The sequence below is a fragment of the Mesoplodon mirus genome, assembly GCF_964341445.2.
Source record: "Mesoplodon mirus genome assembly, chromosome: 17".
In the NCBI taxonomy this organism is placed as follows: domain Eukaryota; kingdom Metazoa; phylum Chordata; class Mammalia; order Artiodactyla; family Ziphiidae; genus Mesoplodon; species Mesoplodon mirus.
The window spans coordinates 4,226,037-4,237,109 of NC_138993.1; the positions used below are offsets into that span (position 1 = coordinate 4,226,037).

General features: G+C 43.3%; 1 protein-coding gene across 2 annotated transcripts; it reads right to left on the minus strand.

Moving 5' to 3' along the window:
* Positions 1–1,279: 1,279 nt before the first annotated feature.
* RNF6 (ring finger protein 6) lies at positions 1,280–10,216 on the minus strand. 2 transcript variants are annotated; one of them, XM_082602163.1, is made up of 5 exons: positions 9,532–9,881; positions 8,686–8,796; positions 7,328–7,538; positions 6,335–6,430; positions 1,280–2,852 (listed from the first exon to the last, which is right to left on the minus strand). In XM_082602163.1, exons 2-5 carry the CDS (start codon positions 8,770–8,772, stop codon positions 1,288–1,290), a joined length of 1,959 nt encoding a protein of 652 aa, XP_082458289.1. In that variant the 5' UTR covers positions 8,773–8,796; positions 9,532–9,881; the 3' UTR covers positions 1,280–1,287. The 2 variants fall into 2 exon arrangements, 1 of the variants encoding a protein (XP_082458289.1); XR_014291721.1 differs by lacking the exons at positions 1,280–2,852; positions 6,335–6,430; positions 8,686–8,796; positions 9,532–9,881 and adding exons at positions 9,330–9,404; positions 9,908–10,216 and having other exon boundaries at positions 7,520–7,538.
* Positions 10,217–11,073: the final 857 nt, after the last annotated feature.

Below are 11,073 nucleotides of genomic sequence, written 5' to 3' on the forward strand. Positions count from 1 at the left end.
TGCGCGTCCGGAGCCTGTGCTCCGCAACGGGAGAGGCCACAACAGTGAGAGGCCCGCATACCACAAAAAAAAAAAAAAAAAAAAAAAAAAAAACAACATATGTCACAGATGAAGGAGCAAAGCCCTACCTATTATAGTCCAAAAATACTGTAGAAAACAACCCAATCCTCAGAGTCTGCCCTTAGAGGAAGTTGTTTCTTGGGTGCAGTTCCAGAGTTGACAGATCTAAAATACGACCACAACAATATCAGATTGTTACTCATGTTATAGACACAGACAATGGGCAGAACCTGAGAGAATTTGTTTGCAAGCACACGTGAGACTCCTCCAGAGAGATGCGCAGAAAGCAACAAGAAGAATTTGAAAAGAGCTGGAGATCACACATGAGCTGGTGCAGTGAGGGCTGTAAACAAAAAAATGGTTTACTATTGTGAATTTTACTCCATTTGTCATTGTTCCACCTGTGTTCCCCAAAAGATGGAATAGCTGGTGGGTTCATAGGCTTTGCACAAGCATCATCAACAACATTCTGATTCTTTGGTCATTTAGTATGAAACAAAAATCAAGAAATCCAAGATCTGTTTCTGACTCCGCCAGTGGCCTTTTAGTCGATTTAGGCAAATTATTCACCTCTCTATACTTCAGTTTCTTCCAAAATAAGCATAAATAATTCTTACCCAACCTACTCTCAAGTTGGTTTGAACATCAGATGAGACAATAAGCATGAAATCTCTTTGGGCAAATGAAATGTCATAGAAAATTAAGATGATGTGCTGATTATGATTATGATTATTATTAGCATTTCAGAGTGGGGCTGGCATTCCCCTTCCAGATTATTAGCAATGAGAGGGATCAAATTAAGATCATAATCAGATTGGGGGGATTCCCATCACCTTTCAATATATTGCTTTTCATGAAACAGAGATCAAAGAGTTTGTGGCTATGCCAACTTTCTGAAAACCTAGGAACCACTATGAATCCAGAAGAGGCCTTCGTTATGAGAGCTCAGAGGTGGACCACTTTAACAACTATATAAGTAGCTTCTTACCTCTTGGCTCACAGCATCACTAAAAAACCCCCAAAATAAAAAAGCAAAAATGAAAACCTTTAACTGATTCCCAGAAGCACAGACTTTGCAGAAAAGCTGGAGGAGAGAGGGTCAAGGAGCAAGAATAAAAATAGTAGAGTACACTTAGGAAGGAAAAACAGAGACAACAGTATCACACTGGCAGATACTTACTGAGAATGAATAATGTACAGAAGTACTTCAAGGCTAACCCAAGTGGATCACAAATTGGGTATGAGTATTGTTCGCTTCCCTAGTTCGCTATCGATACTGCTGTGCTCATAGTTCCGGGTGGAAAGATTGTCAATCTGCCCTTTGGTTAAACCACGTATGCGGTCATCATCCTCCCTTTCATTAAGCAAGAAGGTAGCGAGGTGAAGGATAGGTAGGGTGCCAGTTTCGACTAAGTTACTTGAATTTCGTGACTGCCTGCCACCTCTGTTTGGGGCACGAGGCGGGGTGTCAGGGCTGTCTTCTCGGGTCCACCTGCCTTGGGAGGACCCTCCCCTGTGCTGGCTGACGGCCTCACCGAGGAGACTCACTTCTGAGTGTGTCTCTGGCCGATGCTGACCACTTGTCTGAGCCTCTGACTCATATTCGGCCTCCACTAGAGAACTCAGTTCTCCAAGTCCACTCACGATCTGCCTTAAAATTGATCGAAGAACCACTGATGATGGTTCAGCGAGCTCATTCTCAGAAATCCTATGAAGAGGAACAGTTATGGTAGTGACGGAGGATCGCATACCTGAGCGCTCTAAACGAGAGCCGGTGCGCCGAAAGCCCCCACTACTGCTTTCCACGGTGATTGTGTTTTCTGGCAGCCCCACCCTAGATCGAGTTCTGTTTGCAATACTGTCCCAGTCTCTGCTTTCTCCAGGAGGAATCCTTCTCAGTTGAAGGTTCATTGTGACTGCTGGATGTCGTCGTGCAGCAGTGGAGGACCTGCTGGACTCTCCTTCTTCTTCTCCTGTGGCTCTTGACCCAAGTCTTGAGTTAGAGAATGGAGTATATGCGGTACCTCTGCCTTCTCGGTCTTGCTGTAGAAAGACACGAGATCTACCTCTCCTCCTAACAGACCGCATACTAGTTTGCTGAAAAGGTCTACTTTCCCTTTGTGAACTAGGATAAACAGTGCCACTTTGCCTCTGAATTGGTGACCGGCTTCGGCTACTGCGTAATCTTATTGGCTCTAATCTTTGGTTTGTATTCCTCACTGTGACATTGGTTCTAGCCCCATTTTCCCAAACATGGGCTGCTCCAAATCGCTGCCCCTCCCTTTGCCTGAGTTCACTACCACGTGATGGACGACTGAAATTAGTGCGTGGAGCACTAGTTGTAGGGGTGCCAACCGCCCCCCCAATTCCATTTCTTAATCTTCCGAATGCTGACAAAGATCCTTCTACTGAATTCCGCCCCCTCGATCCAAGCCTAGCTCTCGGAACGCTGGCACCACTACCACTGAGGTTCCCTGCAGCTCGGCTCCTTGTTCGCCTGGCCACAGGACTACTTGATCTCTGCGGCCCATCTGTAGTGTGATCTTGGCTGACATCTGAAAGTGGAACGCCCACATAATCTTCGCCATCCATTTCAAATCCTCTATCCTCGTGATTGATGCAGATTTCCAGACTAAATTGGAACTCTCCACTGTGTGGGTTTGTTCGACTCCCAGCTCTCCAAGTCTGGTTCCCATTCTGTCCACTTCGAGTTGCGTTTCTCCTGAGAGGAAAGGTGTTGATCCATTCCAGCAGAGACTGTTCACGTGAACTTTCTCGAGGGACCCCTGAGTCTGGAAAGCAAACCAAATCAACTTAACATCAATTCCTAAAATCTATCTTTAGATCTTTACTGAAAGCTTGTAAGATAAACTAAGTTTTTATTAAATTAAAAATATAATTAGGAACATCAGTGCTTTTTTTTTTTTTTTTTTTTTTTTTTTTTTTGCGGTACGCGGGCCTCTCACTGTTGTGGCGTCTCCCGTTGCGGAGCACAGGCTCTGGACGCGCAGGCTCAGCGGCCATGGCTCACGGGCCCAGCTGCTCCGTGGCATGTGGGATCTTCCCGGACCGGGGCACGAACCCGTGTTCCCTGCATCAGCAGGCGGACTCTCAACCACTGCGCCACCAGGGAAGCCCCATCAGTGCATTTTAATGAATGAAAAACGGCCAAAAAACTGAACTTTCTAAAAGAAAGGTGTATACTATAAGCATACTATAATACACACTGTATCAAAATTATAAACTTTTAAATACTATTTGTGCAAAGGTATGAAGAAATCCTCACTTTTGCTTTCTATATGCCTGTTATTGGCAAAATATTAAGGCAAATGAAAAATATATCCAGTATCAAAACTGTACATTTAAATTGCTTTATTGGGACTTGCCTGGTGGCACAGTGGATAAGACTCCACGCTCCCAATGCAGGGGGCCTGGGTTTGATCCCTGGTCAGGGAACTAGATCCCACATGCATGCTGCAGCTAAGAGTTCGCATGACACAACTAAGGAGCCCACCTGCCACAACTAAGACCCGCTGCAACTAACTAAATAAAAATAAATATTTAAAAAATTGCTTTATTCATATGGCAGTATCAATAAAATACAGTGGCAAAACTTATATATAATTTATCTTGAATTTTTAGAATTCTTTGGTAAAGGTAACTCAATCTTTTTTGCAGTTAGGTATTTTGGTAACCTTAAGAATTTTATCCTATTTCTCAGAAACTGCCAAAAATGTATAAGTCAAGAAATATGGCTTTATGAGTAAAATGTTAGAACCACATTATATCTTCGTATGAAGATAGGAAACTTCAGGCATGTTACTTAAGTTCTCTGGCTAAATCCTTATCTGTAAATTTGATAATAATCGTATAGATGTCAAAGGATTATCATGAGGATAAAATAAGATACTGTATATAAAATGATTAGTATAATATCTGGCACATAGGAAGCACTCAATAAATGTTAGCCATTATATATAATACAATAAAATACATTCTCTGTTCATTTAGAACATGAGCTGCATGAAGACAATGAGTTTTGCCTTATTTTACTCACTGTTAAATCCCCAACCCCTACAACAGTATTTGGGACAAATCAGACTGTCAGTTAATACTGTTGAATGAATCGATTTAGAAATAAATGTGCCCTGGGACTTCCCTGGTGGTGCAGTGGTTAAGAATCCACCTGCTCATGCAGGGGACACGGGTTTGATCCCTGGTCCAGGAAGATCCCACATGCCGTGGAGCAGTTAAGCCTGTGCACCGCAACTCCTGAGCCTGCGCTCTAGAGCCCGCGAGCCACAACTACTGAGCCCATGGGCCGCAACTACTGAAGCCCGTGTGCCTAGAGCCCGTGCTCCACAACAAGAGAAGCCACCGCAATGAGAAGCCTGCGCACCGCAACGGAGAGCAGCCTCCGCTCACTGCAACCAGAGAAAGCCCACACCCAGCAACGAAGACCCAACACAGCCAAAGATAAAATAAAATTAAAAAAATATATACATTTTAAAAGAAAGAAAGAAAGAAATGTGCCCCTAATAAACTTCTTTGAGTATGACAGTGCTACTGTGGGAAGCTTTAAGTTTTCCATTTTAACCAGTGGATTATATAAAGTACAAAACTCAATGAAAAGCATTCTAATGCACATTAGCTACACAGACTTTACCAAGTTCACTCTTCTCTAAAACAGTTGTTAAATGAGACTGCTTTGATTTTATTTCATTACTCCAATCTCTCATAAAAAATTTTTTTAAATATTAAAGCTAAACCTGTTAATCAGCTGCTGGCATCAATAAAAATAGCAACTTCAGCCATATTCTAAAGGTATAAGCTATTTCACATGTGATAAGTACATTTTCCATTAAAACATATTCAAAGGACCAGTATTACCAGCTATACCAATATAGTACAATTTGCATATCTAAACATAAAGAAGAAAAAGGGTTAATATCCACTTTCCATTTTAATTTGCAAAAAGATATTAGTAAAGGGCAGGTAAACATTAAGTCATTCTAGATGCCACTTCTTTCTTTAATTACTAGAATATAGTGATGGCAGTGTGTGACAGAGATCACTCATATCTCACAAAATCCGTCACCCCATTCTTCCACTGGAAATGCACTGCAGTGGTCCTGTGAAAAACCTGGCATCTGGGTGTGGCCCCGGGACTAAGTTCTCATCAATCGAACGGGAGTGGAAGTGAGAGAGCTCATTTTCAGGCAGGGGCCTGGGCCTTCTCTTGGAACCTGGAACTGCCAGCTGGAACCTAGAAGTGGCTGTGACTTAGCTTGATCACGCAAACCATACCCTGGAGCAGCAGTCAGTGCCCAGTGAACCTTTCTGCAACAGTGGAGATGTTCTGTACCTGTGCTGTCCAATACAGAAGCCACTAGCCACAGGGGACTATTAAACACTTGAACGTGGCTAATGTGACTGAGGAACTGAATTTTCAATTTTATTAAATTTAAATAAGCCCATGTGGCCAGTAGCTACTGCACTGGACAGCACAGTTGTAGAACCACTGTGCTGGCTGTGTGGGTCCCAGAAGGCTTTATGGATTAACGTGTGTCTGCCCTGGACTGTGAGCACAAAACAAAAGTAAACTTCTATCTCATCAGCGAATGCATTTGGGGTTTTTAATAGTCTTCACCCTAACTAATACCATGATCTTGATATAATATGTGAAACTACTACTAATGAACACCTCTGGAGAAGGAAGTAGAACTGGTAAGAGGGACCTTAAAGTTGGCTTTACCTTTAACTCTATACACTTCTGTTTAGTTTGAATTTTGTTTTTTTTACAAGTGATTTGTTTTTTTATAAGAACTTCTTATATTACGACTTAGTGTCTGTTCAGTAAAATGACACAACACAAAACCAATAAAACAAAGCAACAAAAATAGGTTTTCCTGACTCAGTCTTTCTGTATTGTTCTGTATAAATTTTTAGAAGCTAAGTTTAGTTATATTACTTAAAAAAAAAACAGTAGTGTGTAAATTCTAAAATTAAAAAGAACTCTGCTGGTAATTAATTGTATACTATTTCATACACATGAGCTCCCTGAAGGCAATAGGTGTGTAAGACATCTTTATATGCAACCCCTGTCCTGTATTACCTAACTATACCGCTCGGCATCTAATATGTAAATACTACCTGAATGATTATCACATTTAATCTGGAAAACACTAAAAACAAACATTGTACAAGGTCCTGTCAGTTCATTTCTGCAGTTACTCCAATCAAACCTGTTCCTATGGAAAGGAGTCTACAATACCTCCGGTGTTTGTCCCATTTCTCAAGTCAGGCTGAGATGCTAGCTGTTCCCTGACTCCATCTAACCGTTGTTGTAATTCTTCTGATGTTATTTCTCCTAAAACAATGGAAAAGTGCCCACTAAAATTAAAATCTTTAAATTACTAAGTTTTATGAAAACTCATGAAGGGTAAGACTAATCTTTAGCAATCTGTAGAAGACATTCTATTGTTTTCATGTTCTATAAATTGAACACAGCAAAAAATGTTTAATTCATGCAAATACACATCATTTTTGTTGTTGCATTTATCAATGTTTTATTTAAATTAAAATAAGATTTAATTTGAATCATTAATCAAGTGCTCCTAGTTGATATACTTAGGAACCTATAAGCTATAATTCTGTGGATTTTCGTCAGAGTTAAAAAGAAATGAAGAAGGGAGTATTTCCAGAGAAAATTTCAAACCTTTATTTATTTGAATTTTACCTGGTTCATTATATGGGTAATGAATGCCCTTCATTATACGGGTATACAGAATGCAAATATGCAACACACAAATATATACAAGCATGCAAGTTTCAATTAGTTCATCTGTGAAATTAATTTGTAAAAAATTAATGGAGCACATTGGACTTTTGGGGAGTCATTCATTCAGCTAAATAAATACATGATAAGACCTCAAATGAGTTAGAATTAGGTTTTAAATGAATAATATTTTATTTGTACAAATATTACTTAAGAGACATAGGACCACATAAATATCTGACACTATCACGTACATTAACCTGTCGGTTTGACACTTGTGTAACAATGCTATAGGTTCAATATTCTTACCTACGTATAAAATGCAGAAGTGAGCCAGTGATTTTCTATGTTGTTATGTTACAATGCTCTTAAAGTCACAAAAGCAGTACACTATAGTTTGAGAGAGGGAAGATGGGGTAAAAACCCCTCCTTATTTTGAAACTTCTAATAATGCTGGAAAAGGTATTTCCTCTTTTACCCATCTCTTACCAGGGGTGCCTAAAAGATTATGGTCTCTCATTAGCCGGTAATCTTCATCACTGAGATCATTAATAAACTGATAATAGGCTTCTTCTCTGTGGAGACGCTCTTGCTGCCACCTTCTCTCGTTTTCATGATGATTCTGTTCTTGAGATGAGGTTTCTTCACCACCACCATCTGATCTAGATCTAGACCAATTCATGCTGAGATTCCTGGCTTTCTGTTCAAACAGTATATACAAAATTCAAGGTATTAGTCATGGACTACACATGGCTTCATATTTTAACTTAGTTTTTTCATTTTCATTTTAAAATTCTGTCCACTACTCAAATACGTCATATGCCAAATCTTGCAGTGAAGAACTTACATATAAAATGAATAACGGCTCCTAGGTGATAGAACACAACTGGACCTACTTCTTTGCCTAAAGCCATCCTCTAAGTCAGATTGGATCTGGTTGCACCACACATTTCTCACAGCTGAAAATCAAAGTGATTATCTCATTTTTTACGTCTTTGACTCTCCTGTTGGCCTAAAAGCCCTCACTGATGTTCCAAATATCTGGGTATTTCACATTACCATAGAAATCTTAAGCTTGAATTATGCACATTGTTTACTTCATAAGCAAAGGACTATTGGGTATCAGAAGGGTATCATTTACATTTATTTCCAGTAAGGGTATTCTTCCCAAAATAAAGTTCATAAATGTAATATTACCCCCCCTGCACTTTGCTGAGGTAAAAAATAACTTAGCTGAACAGACTTGGAGTTGATTTTCCCTACAGCTAACAGGAAACAATACTCTGTGCACAGCTCTGGGGATTGTAAAAGCACGTAAGAGCCTTTGGGTTTCCCCATAGGAAACCTTGTTCCTAAGCCTGGAATGGTTAGTCCCGGAGGTCTCTGAGTGCCAGTGAAACTTCCTGACCTTGCTAGGCAAACACTGCTTTTGGATTATACTGAAATGTCATTCCTGAGAAGTTTACTTTTAAACCATAAGGAAATCAAGGGAGGAAAGTATTTGTTTCATAAATATCTCAGAATTTCTTAAACACATCTATTTACTAAGTTGTTAAAGCTACAGTTCTCAACTGGGAATGCACATCAAATTCCCTTGAGGAAATTTTTTAAAATACAGATGCCCAGGGCTTCCCTGGCGGCGCAGTGGTTGAGAGTCCGTCTGCCGATGCAGGGGACACGGGTTCGTGCCCTGGTCCGGGAGGATCCCACATGCCGCGGAGCGGCTGGGCCCATGAGGCATGGCCGCTGAGCCTGCGCGTCCGCAACGGGAGAGGCCACAACAGTGAGAGGCCCGCATACCACACAAAAAAAAACAAAAACAAAAAAAACAGATGCCCAGAGCTCACCCCCAATCCTAGGTCAGAATTTTCCACGGTAGGGCCCAAGTCTACCTTCAGAGCGGATCTGGGTGTTCTGTGGCTGAAATAAACCATTCCTTGACGATTTCTGGTATATCACTAAAGGGTACGTGTCATAGAGCACATGACTTAATAAAGGCTGCAGGATCGAATGACCAGGTGACCAGAGAAGCAACTTCGGTAACTAGGACTCAGTGTTTCATAAGCAAGCTACTTTAAAAAGAGAGTGAAATTAGCCTACAAGTCTGAACTATTGTATGAGTTAGCAACTAACCAATCTCATGCACATTCCGACATTAGATTACAACTTCCCAGGATTTTTTCACAGTGATCCCTGTGTCCTTTTGTAAAGGAAAGGTCTCGTAGCACTATCCAGTCACATGCAAATTAACATCAAAAACTCCACGTTTCTTTCCATTTTCAGAATAATTAGGACTAGACCATCGTTAGCAAAGAGCATATTCGGTAGGTACAGCAGTAATAAGGTTTCTGTATTAAACAGTTTAAATATCTGAAACCTACCATAAAGCCAAGCTACTTTAATATTATTCAAAACTTTAAGAGCTTCTCCTTAAGTGGTCATGTTCTCGTACAATTAACCACAATTAAGTCCACGTGAATACCTTACTTGCCTTTCAATATGCTTTTAATATATGCAATGGTATCCATCCTTCCACTCTGTGTGCTTTTTTTGACAGCTGCCCATCCTAAGCGATAAAAGGGAGCTGAATTATTCAATAAGTTGCCTCTTTGAAGGCTAGGAACGGCGAGTCGTCTCCCAACTCTACTGGAAAGTCAAGGCAAAATCTCCAGTGGATTCTGTTAGAAACTCACCTAGAAAATGAGATCCCCAAACAATTAGGTCATGGAAATCTCCCTCACGGCCCGTTTCTGCCACAACAGAAACTAGGCCTTTCTTTCCTCCACCGTCACCCTTCCTGGGATGACAACTCTTCTCTCAAGGCCTTCCTTCCCACGCCGCTCCCACTCGGGTGTTGCCAGGCTTAGGGGCCTCCAGCTTACTTCTAAACCTTCACTCGCTCGCCACCCTTGCCCTCCGCCCCGATACTGGTTCCCTTCCTGGAAGTTGCGACGGAAGCTCGCGCCGGGGTAGGGCCACCAGTACAATAAACAAACTGGACTCGGGCCCAACCAACCTCTCCCCAACCGGACCTGGAGTAACGTTTCCCTTAGCGACCTAGATTCTCACAATGAAGCCAGTGACGCGGGGCCTCGGAGCCAATCACCGGCCAGGGCAGGGCATCTAGCCCGCAGGTAGCCAATCAGGAGAGGCGGGGCCCAGGGAGGGCCTGCGGTGACGCGTCTCCCGGAAGCCGCGGGGGGCCCGGTGCTTCCCCCGAGCTCGCTACGCCGGGGACCTGGCCGTCTTCCCGCTACCTGGAGAGAAGCGTGCGGCCCCGGAGGCTGTGACCGGGCGGCGGGCGGGGCTCGCATCCGCGCCTCCGGAGGCCGCTGCGCCCTCTGCTCGTCTGCTGAAGAGAAGCCTGCTGCAGCGGGACGGTCCAGCCGGAGCGGAGGCTCTGGAGGAGGGACGGCAGGCCCCCCCCGTGTCTCCCTACGGCCGGGCCGCCCCCTGCGCGACAGGAGGCGCTCAGCCGCCGCCGGGCGCTCGCCGGTCCGTCTGGAAACTGCGTCCGGTGGGATCCCGGATGCCGCGTGCCGCGTTCCGGCTTTCGGCGCTCGCGCCAGCGCTGATGTCACGTGGACGCCTCTCCAGCCGGAGTGCGGCGGCCCAAGGACGACTTGGGCTGGAGTGCAGCCCAGCGGTCTGTTCCTGTCCCTTGACTGCCTGGGTACCACGTAGATCACCACCCAGGCGCTTTCCCTTATTGCCAATCGGAAATTACAAACCCTAATCAATTTTCGAGTGCCTTTACTCGGGTTTCAGTGAAGAAAGTGAATTCCCGCTAGGAATGCGCTTTGAACCCACGCCCCTCCCCACAGTCGCGTCTCTGGTTTTATTTCTGAGATGTGACGCTTACCAAACTCGCCTCACCACTAGTTACGCCCTTGACTGAGTCCCTGCCCAGCCTGGTATAGGCTCCCCGACTGCCCTACCCTCTAGAAGGTTTAATCATTGCACCGTGCTCACCGTGCTGTGATTCTTCATTCGTTCGTTCGTTCGTTCGTTCATTCATTCATTCATTCACTCATTCATTCCTGCCTTATCTTTGGAGGAGCTAATCTATCCCGGCCCTCATGCTTAGCGCCTGGGTAACAAACTTTAGCATCCATGAGCTACCAGTGTAGTAGGGGTAGAAGGGACAGGGTTTGTTAGAAATCGGCATATTGTTGTAGATACGAAAATGGAAATATACAAACGATGCAGTCTTCAAGGCCCTTCACGATATCTCT

Bases quoted from the DNA above. Each gene is read 5' to 3' on its own strand.
- RNF6 (XM_082602163.1), bottom strand. From the start codon at position 8,772: ATGGTTTATTTCAGCCACAGAACACCCAGATCCGCTCTGAAGGTAGAC. The intron at 7,539-8,685 runs GTGAGCTCTGGG...CTGTTTGAACAG, and splicing joins ATTCTGACCTAGGATTGGGG to AAAGCCAGGAATCTCAGCAT. The intron at 6,431-7,327 runs GTAAGAGATGGG...CCATTGTTTTAG, and splicing joins TAATCTTTTAGGCACCCCTG to GAGAAATAACATCAGAAGAA.